The following is a 15,240-nucleotide window of genomic DNA, read 5'->3' on the forward strand; positions in this document are numbered from 1 at the left end:
CAGGAGCCCTGTCTCCCAAGGGATCGGGCACGAGACGACCATTTCCCCGTTAGGGGGCCTTGTTCCAGTTGCCCCCCAAAGTGCCTGCCAGACAAATATCACTGCCTCTACTTCGCAGGTGGGGACACTGAGGCTCTGAGCAGCTGAGTTGGTAAACGCCTGAGGTGGGATTCAAACCCAGGTCTGTCTGTGAATAAAAATAAGACGGGGTCATGAGGGGCAGGGGCCGGGGGCTGCTTAGATCCTGAAGTAAAGCAGGATGGAAGAGACCAGAATCCTTCTTCGTATTGGAGACTAAGGAGTTTGGTGCTTGCTCAACAAGCAGGACGCAGCCACACGGACTGGGGGCAAGATGGTGGCAGCCCCAAGTGGGAGTCAGGACATGCTTCGGCGAGGGAGGAGTCGCTGGGAGGGCTCAGAGGGCTCAGAGAGGGGCTCCGTCGTTAGCCCGGGAGGGGTCCCGGGGAGGAGGAGGAGGAGGGGCGTTGGCACGTGCAAACCCTCTCTGAGCAGGGTCGCAGTTACTAACACGTGCTGCATGCCTGGGCTGCTGTAGGTTACTTCGTCAACTCCTCCTCGGCCCACAGGGCATGTTTTGCTCCTCATCCCATTTTGCAGAGTGGGACACTGAGGCTGTGAAGGTCAGAGTGACCTTGGGTCAGAGCACAGCTGGGATCGGAGCCGAGTTCCCTGCAATGCCAGTGCCACCCCTCGCCGCCCCCCACAGCAGACCACCCCCGTGCGGTCACCGGGGTGCTGTTGCGCTGGCCCCAACAAGCTCCCCATCGTGGGGGGACATTGGGGAGGAAACGTACGGTCGCCTGCAAGCTGCACAAAGCCTGAGGCGGCATTTGGTCCTGCCAGCAGAGTCAGCCCGTGGTAGGGTCGCCGCCTGGAATGCAACACAGGTGGTGGGTGTCGGGGGCCGCTTGTGCTCCCGGGGGAGATAGGGCTCAGGACCCGCAGGGCAGTCATCGTCTTTCTGGGGCTTCGGGGGCTGCTGGCCAGCAGCTACTCATGCAGAGGGCGGGGCCCTCACGAGCCTTCCCCTAGAGAAGCGGGTCGCAGGGCTGGCACCTGCTCGGTGCCCGAGGCAGCCACCGGGCCAGGGCCCTCCCCCTTGAGGAGTTCAGCGGGAAGCGAGGCAGGTGGGAAGGCAGGCCAGGTCTGCGTCCTGGTTGGGGGAGGCTTCCTGGAGACAGGAAGGTGGTCAGCCGGGCACAGGGTCCGCTCACTACAGAGCTTCCGCCTGCCCCCAGTTCCTCCTGCCTTGTGGTTCCCCAGGTCCTGGCTAACTGCCAGCCTTTTGCTATTTCTGATGGCAGCTGATGGCTCCCTGGGGCTCCCTTGGCCTACCACACCGTCCTGGGAGTTGCCCCATCTGACCTCACAGTTGCCCCATGGCTTCTTGCCGCCTTGCAATGCGAGGGCGAGGTTTAGAGGTTTTAGGGAGCCCCATCACCTGCTAAAGGCCAGGCCAGCCGTGTGACCCTGGGGCTCCCTGTGCCCAGGGTAGCAGGCAGAGCAAGAGCACCGGGACAGAACCCCTCCTCGAGTCTTAGACCACCCTAGACCCGTCATCCCCAATTGCATGGGCTGTCAGCTGTGAAAGTAAGTGTCTGCACTCTGCCAGCCCTTTCTTGGAAGACAGGGTCACCCTGGCAAGTTCTGTTGCATGCTTGTCCGCCGCAAGGGCAGGAGCTCGGGACTGGGTCAGGACCTGCGTGCATTCTCCAGCTGTGTCCCCCAGCCTCTCTGAGGCTCCCCTGCCTCATCTGCACGCTGGGAAACTCTCAGCAGCCCATCGCTCTGTCCAAGCACCCCTGTCCCTTTTCCTCCTGGGGCCTGATCTGGGTTGGCTGAACTGCTCCCAGCTGGCTGCATGCTGGGGCCCTGCGCTCCCTGCAGGCTGTGAGTCCAGTGCTGGACAAAGCTGACCTTCAGGTGTCTGTGACTTCGAGCCTGTTCGCACGTTGCTCCCACTGTTGGCTAGCTGCGTCCCCCAGTCTCCCGCTCCAAGCCAGGGGCCTGCTGAATTCCTCAGGACCCCGGGCATGCAGCCCTCTCTTGGCCAGCCCCTTAGGACCCTGGAGAAAGCCTCTCCACATAGCATCCTGCCCCTCCTCCTTCCCTGCGCAGTGGCCTGGCCTTCCAGCTGCCGACTTACTTACTTCCGGGGCAGCAGCGAGTCCTGGGGGGAGGCTGCCCCTGGAAGGTGGGGAGGGAGGGCCACCGTTCAGCCCCGGCCGTGTGGCCCGCCAGGAAGTCCACTCCTGTCCCGCGCCCCCGGGTGCCTCCAGGGGTGGACAGTTATGTGGCAAAGCGCCCTTACTGTAAATGATGGGAGGCTTTGGCAGCTGAAGCAAAGTTGGAGCTTTTGGGTTTCTTTCCTTTAAAAAAAAAAAAAAAATGCTGTGCCAAGAGGCAGGCGGTGTGGCTTTGGGCCGTCTGTCCAAGGGGATAGCCCCCAAGCCCCCTGCTCCCTGTCCCTACGGCTCATCATCCCCTAAAGGAGACCATGCCGTTCAACACCATGGCTTTGGTGTCGCTGGAGTGACCTGCCTCCTCCTGCTAGGAGCCCCCCCCACCCCGGCAGCGCCCCGGCCGCCCCCTCCGCCAGCCTGCGATTTCTCTGTGCCGGATGACGCCGTGCAGAGGCTGCCGTGGCATTGTGGGCTCCCTGGTGGTTGTCGGGACACCACATTCATTCGGGCCGGGAGGGAGGGGTCGCTGCCGCTCGGCGCCGGCTCGTGCGGAGAGCAAATAGAATCTGATTTTTGAAAACCCCTTCAGGAAGAAGAAGAAGGAGAAAAAAAAAAAAAACCAAAAACCTGCTGCCTCATTTCTCCTCTGGCTGATTTCAGCGGGCTCCCCTGGAAGATGCATCAGCCCGGGTGCCCTGGCTCTGCTGCGCCTGGTGGCTCTGGGCCACTTACTTTCTTTGCCTCTGGGTGCCCGGAGCCAGCCCGCGCTGCCATGGCTCGGTGGCCTCCCCACCATGCCTGACTCCTTCCTCCCGCTCGCTCGCTCGGCTCCGCTCCGGCTCTGCCTCTGCCGGCCCCCCCCTCCGAGCCCCATTGTGCCGAGCCCGCCTATCCCGTTCGCCGGCCCCCCCAGCTGCCTCCGCTCCTCCTGCTCCCTGTGCTGCTTAGTTTCCTCCATGCTGCCTGGATCCGGCGAGCAGGGTGATTAATTGGCTATGATGATGAACGTCCCCGGCGGAGGATCAGCCACGGTGATGATGACGGGTTACAATAATGGTCGCTATCCCCGGAATTCTCTCTACAGTGACTGCATTATCGAGGAGAAGACAGTGGTCCTGCAGAAGAAGGACAATGAGGGTTTTGGATTCGTGCTCCGAGGGGCGAAAGGTAAGAGCGGCTGCTCCCAGTCTGGGTGCATTCCCATGTTGTGTGAGTGTGAGTGAGTGTGTGTGTGTGTGTGTGTGTGTGTATGCATACCATATGAAAATGCTCCCCAGCTCAGAAAGAAGCCTTCTTCCTGGGGGCACTTGGTTGCTAGACAACCATGTTCTTGAACATATTTTGCCGTACTCAGAAAACATCGGGGCTTCCTTTAGGAATATTTTCAATTTTCTGTGCACAGTATTGCTCTGAACGAGCTCTCGCTGTCTCTCTCTCCCTCCCCCCACTCGTTTTTTTGTTTTGTTTTGTTTTTTTAATCGTGGGTTTAATCTATATTTTGTGGTTTAGTTCAGCCCAACTGTGGCTGGTTTTGGAGCTCCTGGTCTCAGATATCCAGAATGACCCGGTGCTGAGTTTCAGATCTCTAGGAACTGCCCCATTCTGGGAGTGGGCTTTGGCTCCAAGTGCGGCGGCGTCTGTGTGTGCCCGTCTCTAAGGTGACTTTGCAAAGGAAATGTGGCAAGATGGTCCCCTCCGCCGTGGACTGAGCCGGCAGCGTACACGTCATGTGGCCTGGGGTGGGGGGCTCTGGGGATGCATCCCATGGCAGTGCACCCCCCCACACACCAGCCCTTCACTTGGGGGCTTCCCTTTCAAAAGAAAACAAAATGGCATCAGCTCCCCGGGAGAGGAGACATCTGTCCACCGCGTGTGTGGGTAAGCCATGTGTAAGTTTCATGTCAGAGGCTCTGCGCTGTGCCGGGTCCTGCACCTGAGCTAGGAAAGGCCTCCTTCCCTGGGCGGCAGCCCCACCTGCCCCGAAACACAGGCTGCCCAGGAGCCATCTGTCCAGAGAGAGAAAGAAAAGATGAATCTGTCCCCGTGTGTGTCTCTGTGTGTGTGTGTGTATGACTGTCTGAGTGGTGTTCTGTCCCCTCCCCCTGCTGGGGTCATCTTCATCTTCCCACCCACCCACCCCTGGCTGCTCATAACTACCCAGGGGAGTCCATCTCTTGCCCTGGAGTTTTGCTCGGCAGCCATGTGGGGCCCAGGTACCAAGGCTCAGCTCTGCTGAGGAGCGGGGGCCCAGCCTTCCCGTGGGTGCTGGCCGCAGAGTGGTCGCTGAGAGCCGGGCTCCCTGCAGACAGAATTCGTAAGCACATTCCAAATCCGCAGCCACCCACTGGGTCAGCGTTATGATCTGTCCATGCTCCAAGTTGAATTCCCTTGGTTGCGAGTCTACGTAGATATAAATTTGGCAAGGGGTTCATTGTGGTGTTTCTGGAGCTGTGTGTGGTTATGGGGGGAACTTTTCCATTTTTAGAACTGAAAATGTTTAGTCACTGATGCTTTTAAAGAAAATGACAGGCATGTACATAAAGACATGTACAGCAGAGCACATTATTCGGTGTTTTTAACAGAAAGGCCAAGAGATATGTTGGCACCAAAATGCAGTTGGCTTCATCGCTTGAGTTGGGGTTGACCCATGACTGTGAGAGGCAAGCCCTTCCCAGGGGAGAGCAGGCCTGGAGCACCCACTTCCAATGGGAGACATACACACCCCCTTTCTCTCAGGGGCCCTTGAGGGGCCGGGGCTGCCAACCTGGAAACACCACCCAGGCTTGTACTGAGGTATTCCTTGTCTTCCCAGCGGATACACCCATTGAAGAATTCACGCCAACGCCGGCGTTCCCAGCCCTGCAGTACCTGGAGTCCGTGGATGAAGGAGGGGTGGCATGGCAAGCCGGACTGAGGACTGGGGACTTCCTGATTGAGGTAGGGACACGGGTGTTTATATCTTTCTGCTTGGGGAGAGTGCCGACTCTCTTAGGGTTGGGGTCCATGGTTTTAGCAGCGCGGCCATTGAGCCAGACCTAGGGGGACTCACGGAGGCTGCCGTGGACCCGTGTCGATTGGTTATTTCCTGATCCATCCATTGTGGATGCCATTTCCTGTGGACTCGTGTGTTTGGATTGTCTTTAAGGCCTTGGCTGTAACTCTTGGGAGGTGGAAATGTTCATGGAAGTTGGCCATTGGTCTTGAAGTAGAAGGTAGAAGGAAGAGATACATGGTTTCCGTGATGTTGGGGATGCACATGGATCTATGTGTGGTTCACTTGTAGCTGTACAAATAAACACCAGTAGGGGCCATTGCCCATTCTTGTGCCTTCAGGGCAGGATGGAGGGTGCTGTGCTGTGGCTCTTGCTTGCCTGAGGTCTGTAACCTTGGTGGCTGAGAGACCATTGATCTGTACGTTGCAGTAACTGGCCAGGCAGATGATGGCCTTCAAAGACCAAGGAGCACGTGCAAGACGGGCAGTTGGCACAAAAAGGAAATTATTAAATCCAGATGCTTTGAAAACCAGCTTTTGCTAGTTGGTAAAAGGAGGGAGCATTCTCTTCCTTTGAAGAATCCCACTAGACCCCAGTGCCATGTTTCTTGAGCTTTTGCTAGAGTTAGCACCGTGGTGTGTGTGAGGTGTCCGAGCTGTGAGCACATCCGAGCTCCCTGCCTTTTGCGGGTTTAGGTATTACTTTCAGTCTTGTTGTGCAAAGGACTCTGTTACTCTTTAGAAATATTAAGAATAAAAGAGCATGTTGTACCTTGGAAAAATTATTCTTAAGGGGTTCGGTTTGCTCCAGTGGCCCTCCTTGGGAGTTCATGTTTCTTGGAAAAGCATTCTGAGCCCTGTCTCATCTACATCTGCACATGGCGGGTAGAAGGGGTGGATACAGGGTGGCCCTGCCACTGGGCCAGACGCTTGCTCGTTATACAGAGGAGACCCAGACCCTGGCGAGCTGGCCACTGAGAGCCGGTCTCCCCCTTATGCCTGAGCTTCCCAGGGTGCTGCTGAGCTCAGGTTTGTTCATGATCTCCTTAGTGCCTCTCGAGGCTGGTGGACTGAAGGAAATCCAGAAGGAAAGGCTGTGGAGGAGGGCGAGCCAAGGAAAATGGAGCAGGTGCTTTACCTTCTTCCAGGTATCTTGTGTTGGTCCCATTTTATTTGCTGGAATCTGAATTTAAATTCTTATTGACCAGTCAGAGCCTGGCTCGGATGAGACCTTGGGTGCATTACCCAGAATGGTGGAGACTGGAACCTGCTGCGCTTTCATGGGTTAACTCGATTTGTAACCTCACGAAAATGCAGAGACTGGTTGAATCATCTTCTGTAGGATGTAGTTGTGATGTAAGTCTCCTCACCGTGTGTGTGTGTGTGTGTGTGTGTGTATGACAGAGACAGAGAGACCCAGAGACAGAGGCTCCAATAGGTCGACACAGGCGATGCTGGTTCTTGGTTTTAAATAATAAATGAAGGCTGCAGATACAAGCGTGTGCCCCATTGTTAGGCTCATGGGATTGCTTCCTCGATAAACTAGTCAGTAAGGGAAACGTGGGAGCGCCTCGGAGCGTGTGCTGGGCCCTTCCCTTTCGTGGGGAAGCAGAGCTGCACTGGGTGGGTGGACACTCCGCAGCACGTGCCTGACCCGGGCGGAGAAGGCAGGCCACCCAGTCAGATGGTCGCCTCCGTGGAAGTTGGGGGCATGAAGGGTGTGTGTACTTCTGCTGTCAAAGCAGCTCCTTGGACATTGCTTTTAACCTCTGATATGCAAATATATTTGCCATTTTGGAACAGGTTTATGTTCGAGGTAACCTCTGAATTCTAGGATTCTAGGAGTGGTGGGCCCTGAGATGCATTAATGCTGTGTTGGTGTTATTGTGTCCCAAAGACCTGCAGGAGGAGTGAGCCCTTCACAGCCCGCCTCATCCCCCACCCCGTGTGTGTGTGGGTCCTATGCTAATGGGGGGACCAAGGGGTTGGACCTTTGGAACCCTGACCTACCCAGTGCATTTCCAAGGCTACTCAAGGGACTCAGAAAGTCTCTTTTAGGTGATTGAATTAAAAAGACTTGAGAATCTCCATTGAGGCGTTTTCCTAGCTACTGGATCGCACCCCTGGGGTAGTAAAATCACTTCCAGCCTTAGAGGTGCTTGCATTTTCCAAAAGACAGTTTTTCTACATTTTCCATTGAAAAGCTTCAACCTCAGGGGGGAGGGTGGTGGTGTTCTTCTGAACGAACTCATGGGTCTCGGGTGAATCTTGATTTTGGCCAGAAGCCATCCCTGGAATCAATGGGGTTTCTGAGCCTTGGTGAAGCGCAGGGTCCCACGTGCAAAGATAGTCAGTGAGGGCAAATTGTCCTTGTCGCCCCATGTTCCTCTGGGCCAGCCTCCTTCTCTCCCTGCTCTTGGAAGGAAACTCAAGGCATGTCAGCTGTTTATATTCCCTTTAAAAACGCATGCTGCAGTTTGAACGTGGAGACCAAGGGGCAACTTTTGATGGGAATCTTTCCTCTTCAGAGTCCTGAGCATCTGCGAAACTTCCTTCTTCCTTCTTGGACTTGGTCATCTTGCTGGTCATCTTCCTTCTCGGACTTGGTCACCCGCACCTGTTGTGAAGGGCTTCCTACTGTGCGTGCTTTTCTTGGGTGCTTACCCTCCAGAATTTACGTCCCTCCTGCCTTAGCATTGGGGAGGAGTTTGCTCCTTTGTCGTTGGGACTGTCTCTTTGCTGACCACGCCCCCCTCCCCCGCCCTGCTCCTGCCGAAAAGCAAAAACTTCGAGTAGAGTTCCATGTACAATGTTACCGTGAAACCAGGAACTACAGTGAGATCGATGGGTGCTAGTGAGCCAATGGGTTGTCATAAAAGTTCATTTCAGAAGTGGAGAAGGAGGAGTGGGCATTTGAACGTGGGGGCTCCAGAGACCATGTGTATTGACCACTTTCAGATCAGCTTGATACGCTGGAATCCTCTGGATCGCTGGTGCCTCTGGGGCTTTCCCAGAGACCTTTAGGAGGCAGTGGGAGTGGGCAGGGCAGCGGGGGCGGAGTCCTTCCTGGGAGAGCGATGCTTGCAGAGACGTGGGTCCTGGCGTCAGTGACGGGCTGTGGGGAGAAGTGAGCAGGGGACTCGGGGCAAGGTTTTCTTTCCCTGCACATCACATGTAAGCAAGCATGAGGACTCCAGCAGCCAGGAATGATAAAAGTCCCACATCCCTTTTGGTTACAACAGGAAACCCAGTTCAAACTGGGTTTAATAATGATAGAAGCTTGTTGGAGAATTGAAAGTAAAGAGTTTAGGGGGAGAATCAGCCTCCAGGCACAGATTGTTGAAGGCTTCATCTGCTTTTTCCTTGAGATCATCTTGGTTAGGTCTCCCCAACCCCATGAGATGGGGCAGGAGACGCTACTTACGAGGAATCATAAGGAGGACGTAGAGGGCTCGCAGATGACAGTTTTGCACCCAGTAATTAAGGAGACGTGGAGGTTTGGGGATGTCCCTTTGGGGTCCTGCAAGGGACTCCCCACACTGGACGGCTGGCTGGGCATCAGAGCCTCCTGTCCTTATTTATAGAGAGACCCAATTACCAGCCCACACCTTCAGAGTCAGAGTCTCGAGGCAGGACCTTGGGCGTGGTGTCTTTAGGACACTTCAGTGATGCTGCCAAGGGTTCTAGCATCAGGCAGGGCGATGACCAGCTGGCCTGATCATGTTGGCTTTCTGAACCTCTTAATTTGGCATTTTAACTGAAGGATAGAAGCAGGCCCCACACTCATCTCCTTGTCGTGACACCGGGGCTGTCTTCCTTCCACAAACTGCCCATCCCGAAACCCAAGTTTTGTTGCTTGCATCACTTTCTTAGACAAAAACATCCTCTATCTCTCGAATTGCTCATAATACAACTAAACAGTTAACCTCAAAAGGGCAAACAACATTCACAACAAACACAACCAAGACAGTGTCCGGGGGTATATCAGCCCAAGCACCCCACAATCCCGTCTGACCCTCACTGTGAGCCCAGAAAGTGGCATCTGTTGTCCTCCCTGTGTTACGAGGACATGGGGAATGAGGAAACCGGGCACAGAGAGGTGAAATCCCTTGCCCACCGTCATGGAGCGTGCAAGTGGAGATGCTGGAATTCTGACCTGGGCTGCCTGACTCCATGATGCCACAGCTCAGAGGTTCATGAGAGACGCTTTGATGTGCTTGATGTATAAACGGGCAGAGGGAAGAAGAAAAACAGATGATGAGCTGCCAATTCTTATTTTCAAATTAGCAAATGCTTTTTTTTTTTTTATTACTATACCCGTCGCCGGTGACAGCGCTCATATGTTGCTATGTGAAAGAATAAATCGCCATAAACTTTTCAGAAATCGATGTGATAGTATGTAATAAGAGCTGTAAAGCCGAATCGGGGAGTTTTACATCTAGGAATCCATTCTGAGGGAAAGAACTGAAAACAGGCAGAACAGAGACCACAGTGTAGCAGAAGCAGAATAAATGAAGAAGGGGACCTCGTGCATCCATCGTGGATCCACAAGAAAGTGTTTCAAAATGAGGCTTGCAAGGAGTTTTCGATACTAATGAGAACTGATCACCTCTATTAGGTGAAAAGGGCAGACCCAAAATTATCTGCACGATACCATCTAAATTATACCACCTGTCCCCAAAATAGGCCTCGGCGGGGGGCGGGGGGGAGGAAAGGAAATGTTAACCCCTGGGTGATGGGGTCGTGTGTGATCATTGTCTCTTACTTCAGACTTTTGTCTATTTCTCAGAATTTCCAAAATGACAGCATTCACTTTTCTGACAGGTATTAATTTCATAAATAGAAAGATATTCCTTTGGAGAAGCTGTCACACGCAGCTGAGTGGTGTCTCAGCCTCCGTAGCCAAGGCGTTGCTGTTTGCTTTCAGGACGAGAACACTTTCCTGGGTGTTAATTATTTTCCTGGGGCCATTGCTCACCAACCTGATGCCATGCTGGAGGCTCCTATGGTTTTTGTGATTGTTTTCTTAGCCCTGAAGTGGCCAATCTCGTTTTTGTGTTAATTCCGTAAATAGGTTTTCCCTTGCAATTAAACCAGGCAGCAATATCCTTCATCCTTGAAAAGTGATGCTTGAGTTTGCTAATTACTTTTCCTCGTATTAAATGCTTGCACTAGTGATGGCCTACAACTGTTTTATAATCTCAGTTTGCACTGAAGTGAGGACGCTAAGAGGGATGCCCCGGTGTTTTCCTGAGAGACCGTTTGAGTATCTTATAAAATGTTTCTTTGGCTGCTACTTGAGAATGGGACTTGACAAACCTAACACGGGTTCTAGCACACATTTGCCTGAACCGTTACTTGTAACCAGGCTGAAGCTACGAACAGTTGTTAAAGCCTGGTGGTAATCTGCCAGCCTCCCCCAGCTTCAAAATTAACTTGTATGAAGGAGAGGAGACAAAGTTCAGGTTATGGCCGATCAGTCGCTCTGCACGTCATTGATCAGCACATGCTTCCTGGGTCCCAGGGTGCCCATCAGCAAAAGGGGTGGTTGTGAGGATTCAGTCACCAAAACGAGCTATGTGCCATGAGCTCTGGGCATGTGGACTGCCGTGGGTGCTGGTCCTGTTAGTTAGGAGAAGGCCGAGGGCCAGCCGTGCTGGGCACAGAGTTAGCATTCCATCAGCATTTGCTGTCAACGAGCATCCTGTCCTTCATCGTCATTCATGATGCCTGACTGAGAAGAGGGAACCAATAACTGTTAGTTGAACAAGTAACAATAGCAAGCCGCCGTACGTTATAATAAAGGCAGGTGGATCATTGCCACTACCGTCTCAAGCATGGAGCAGTTACAGAGCACATCTGCCCTGTGCCAAGCACAGTCAGTCACCATGTGCCAAGTACATTCCAGCCAAGAGCGCATTGGCCGTAGCTTCTCGGTGCCTCTCCGTGGACGACATATCGGCTAGTGCGGGCACCTGCCCCGCCCCACCCCCAAGCCCCAAGTATCCCTGGCAGGCATACCTCCAGATCTGGCTTGAACCTCTGCTCCCAGGGCGCTCCCTCACTGCCTTGCTCAGTTCTGTTCTGGCATGAGTCTGGCTTTTGGGTAATCTTGGAATTTCTCTTCCTGATTCCCATTTTGCCCTCCAGCCGCAAATCCCAGGGCTGAGGCCAGAGCCCTGCTGTGGTTCCCGTGGTGCCAGCATCCCTTCTACCCAGTTGTTCAGCCACACCACCCGGCTCACATTTCTCTGCCTTGCCTTTCAGGATAGCATGAGAGGCTTCATCACATGTCCTGCTGGTGCCCACATGGCCAAGCTGGGAACTCTACCCACCCCACCCCCCAAATTCTTAATGTCTTATTCAAGTAATTTTAAATGAGTATTTGATTCAATAAGGAAGTTAAGACCCAATGCCAGCTGATATTAGCAGGAAACAAGGGCAACCGGTGAATTCCTGACTTTGAGTCACATTGATACTTCAGTTGTGAAGCTCTGTTGGTTTCACGTAAAGACAAGCAGGGCCCTGTGGCTGTCTGTGGTCTCTCCAAGTGTGGAGTGTTTCTGTTCTGAAGCTATGTGCCTTTTTGCTGTACACATTTTGGAAAAGGCCTGGGGCCCCCCCGGCCAGCGTCCCACGCCAGCTCCCCTGCTTCGGGCTGCTGGCACCTGGGTCAATGCCGGGGGGTAAGCGTGGCCATCTTGACCTGCCTCTCCATCCCCCTGCCCAGCCTTGCTGGGGTCTAAGCTTCCAGTCCACTTCTCAGTGATGACTTCAGTAGCAAATAAAAGTCAGCACAGAGGAACGCAGCTGTGTCCGTTGATTGCCTTCAGACAATGCCAATGCCCATGGCAAATGGTTGTGCCCTTCCGAGGCTCGTAGCCTTGGGGTCTTCACTATCTGGGTCTCACAGCACTGGGGTCTTTGCTCTCCAAGGCTCTAAAGAGGCCCCTGCTCTGGGCAGAGCCTGGGAGCCTGGACCCCTTTCCTGCACATAGCCAGCTATAGCCCCTTCTGTGCCTGGAGATTAGTTCACTTTGTCCTCCATATTGACTGGGAACAGGTGGTCCAGGCTGAGGAGCAGCCCAGAACCCTGCTGAGAAGGTAGATGCAGGCATCTTAGCTATTGCAAATCTGAAGTCTTGGCTCATTCATTTTGGGGTTCTAATTTGAAGCATCAGTGATTTCAATTTCAGGCTAAAAAAAGATTCAGAATCACTTCAGGGGACCACGGCTGCTGTGCTCAAGGCTCCGTAGGCCTGGCAGATGGCAGTGCACTGGGTTGGATAGAGACAAGAAGGAGCCATGGTCAAGGGCACCGGCTGTGCCATGTGATCTGGATTTGAATCCAGCCTCTGTCACTTGACTATTTGAATGTGAACTTGAGCACAGCTCTCATCCCTTGGCCTCAGTTTCTTAAACTATAAATAAAAAATGTGTTCGAAGCACATAGCATGGTTCCTGACAGCGTGGGATCTCAGCAATCGGTAGCAATCGTACAAGTCGCGTTTGCAACTTCATTCATTCAGGTGCTGGGCTGGCATGTGCTGTGGGGAGAAAGGACATGAATGAGACTCAGTCCCTCTGGGAACTCACAGTCTGGAAGGGGGCAAAAGCAGGGTATGGTGAAGGCCCCAAGATAAATCTGAAAAAGGACTTTGTGCAAGAGATGGTGTTGGCACCATGCTTAGTTGGGTACATGGGGTTTCTATAGGCAGAACTCAGGAGGGAGGGTCCCAGGGAGAGCTCTGGGTGTCAGGAACATTCAAGGTGGATTTGGGGAGTGGCCGAATGTTATGGAGCTGGGGGTGACTGGGTCCAGTCCAGGGAGGGCCTGGAATGTCAGTTTAAGTTGGGGCAACTGTGTGTGGCTGGTCAGTGGCGGGGAGCAGTAAGACATGGTCAGCAGGAACTCTCCGCGGTGCTGAACCTCTCCAGGGAGTTCTCCGTGGTGCTGAACCTCTGGCTATGAGAGCTCTCCGCGGGGCTGAAACAGAGCAGGGAGGATGCTGACCGCCCCCCCACTCCCCCCCCCGCCCCCCCCCTCCCGCCCAACACACACACCCCGGCCCAGGAGAAGCAGCCTGGTGGGAGGCCTTGGTGCTTCTTCTCTCATTCCCTTCACCTCCCACCCCTGCATCCTGTGTCCTTGGCCTTTCTGGGCACCACAGCTTCTTATTTGGTGAGAGTGCCTGTCTGCTTGGTGGGGAAATCTCTCCTGTGAGGAGGGGTGAAGGGACCAATATGGGTTGAGTGTTTGCAGCGTCCTGTGCTCCAAGCTGGCTTTCACTTCATCACTGAGGTCTGGGCTTACACGTCACCTTCCCAGGGGGCCTCCCTGGGCCCCCTCTGGTTGCCCCTGACACTGTCACTCCACAGTGTGCTTCTTCCACCATCAGAATCGTCATATGTGTTGAGTGATCAACTATCTGCCTCATGAGGATGCCTTCCCCTGCAGTGGAGAGCTTGCTGACCTGGTCCCTACTGTGTGTCCAGCACCCAGTACATGCCTGATGCTTAACAGAGGCCCCAAAACCTGTGTTCAATGATGGACGCTCCTGGGAAGTACGCATTTATGCTCATTTTGCAGGTGATGGAGATTAGATGGATGCTAAAGGCCCCACAGGGAGAGCTGACTCCCAAGCTTGCGTCTTTCTGATGCCCTGGGCAAGTCTCAAGTCACTGAGACATAATCTTATAACCATCTTTCTCAGCCCGAGGAGGATGCTGTAGACCCAGCCCCAGTCCACATGCGGTGAGGTCTGCAGGAGGCATGGTGAGGCGAGAGCTGGTTTGGGGTTCTCTGATATGCTTCTTGATTCTCCTGAAAGGAGCCCTCCTGGGTCCTCTCCACCTGCCAGCCCTCCCTCCCTTCCTCCCACTCACTCATCTCCCAGTATGCTCAGCAGGCTCTCGTTAGCATTGATTTGTCTCTGTCTGCAGCGCCCTTTTGTGGGGCGTTTCATGATACAAGTGGTTAGGTTGGCAAATGAACTGAAGGAAGGCCTCATGCTAAATGCCCTGTCGGATCTTCTAATTGATGGGTTTGTCAGTCCTGGGAATTAGAGTGTGTGCACGCCAACTATAAGAAGAGTTAAAAAGAGAAGGGCTGGGGACGGGAGAGTGGACAGCCATAGTTACCATCTCATGGTATAAAATCCTGAGTGGTCTCCTTGCTTTGGTGCCATGAGACCAGTCACCCACAGGCAAAATTTCTGATTCCCTCTAGCTGGGACCTTTGGTTTCATATAACATACTTTTCAGTGCACCTCCTCTCTGCTCAGCCCCCAGTCATGGAGATGAGTGGAGGCCATCTTTGCCCTTGCGTGGCCAAGTGGAGTGGGGAGGGAGGCCCAGAAACCTCTGTTGGGCCTCAGGGCTGGGGCAGAGAGGAAGGGATGGGTTATTCAGACAAGTTGGGGAGGTGGCACACACATCCAGCCCGGAACGACAGATGGGCCTTGACCCTGGCCCTCTCTCCCTGGTCTCCCAAACGTGCCACACTTCCTCCCACCCCCAGCACTTGCTCACACTGCTCACTCGTGCTCTCCATTACCCCTCTCCCACCTCCACCTGTGTAACTGGCTCACCCTCAGATCTCTGCTTGGTGGCCTCTCCTCAGGGAGGCCTCCCTGACAGTCCCCGAGACACCTGTTCACAATGCGTGTCACTGTCCCTGCCTGAACTGACCTAAGGAGCCAGCCAGAGCCCAGCTCATGACAGGCACACAGTCAGGATCTGTGAAATGATGGAAGGTACCACAGGGGAAGGGCACAGCCTAGAGGAAGGCTCAGAGGCAGGAGCACCTAGAAGTGTGTGGGAAATGTCAGGAGGCCCAGGAAGGATGAAGAGGATGGGGCCTCCATGTCAGGGAGGGCCTTAAATGCAGAGCTGACTCGTGGGGCCTCACTCTGTCACTGGAGGCAAGCTCACTTGAGTGTTTTAGCAGGGACTTCTGTGGCTGGAGAAGGGAGGTGGAGGCAGACCGGAGCCCGCTGCCCTCGAGAAGCAGGTCAGAGCAGGGATTCAAGGTATGGTCCTAGG

At 54.2% G+C, this 15,240-nt stretch overlaps 1 protein-coding gene across 1 annotated transcript in view; it reads left to right on the forward strand.

Annotated features, from left to right (window-relative positions):
- The window catches only part of SHANK2 (SH3 and multiple ankyrin repeat domains 2), a 500,779-nt gene that overhangs the window by 352,866 nt on the left and 132,673 nt on the right, over window positions 1-15,240 (forward strand). The window contains exons 16-17 of the mRNA XM_064576041.1: window positions 3,289-3,371; window positions 5,017-5,141. Of these exons, the coding sequence (XP_064432111.1) occupies window positions 3,289-3,371; window positions 5,017-5,141 (208 nt within the window). The remainder of the gene's footprint in view (window positions 1-3,288; window positions 3,372-5,016; window positions 5,142-15,240) is intronic.

This window comes from Mirounga angustirostris, unplaced genomic scaffold (assembly GCF_029215605.1).
Source record: "Mirounga angustirostris isolate CCGP_5_RB_7025 unplaced genomic scaffold, mMirAng1.0.hap1 SCAF_13, whole genome shotgun sequence".
Lineage (NCBI taxonomy): Eukaryota > Metazoa > Chordata > Mammalia > Carnivora > Phocidae > Mirounga > Mirounga angustirostris.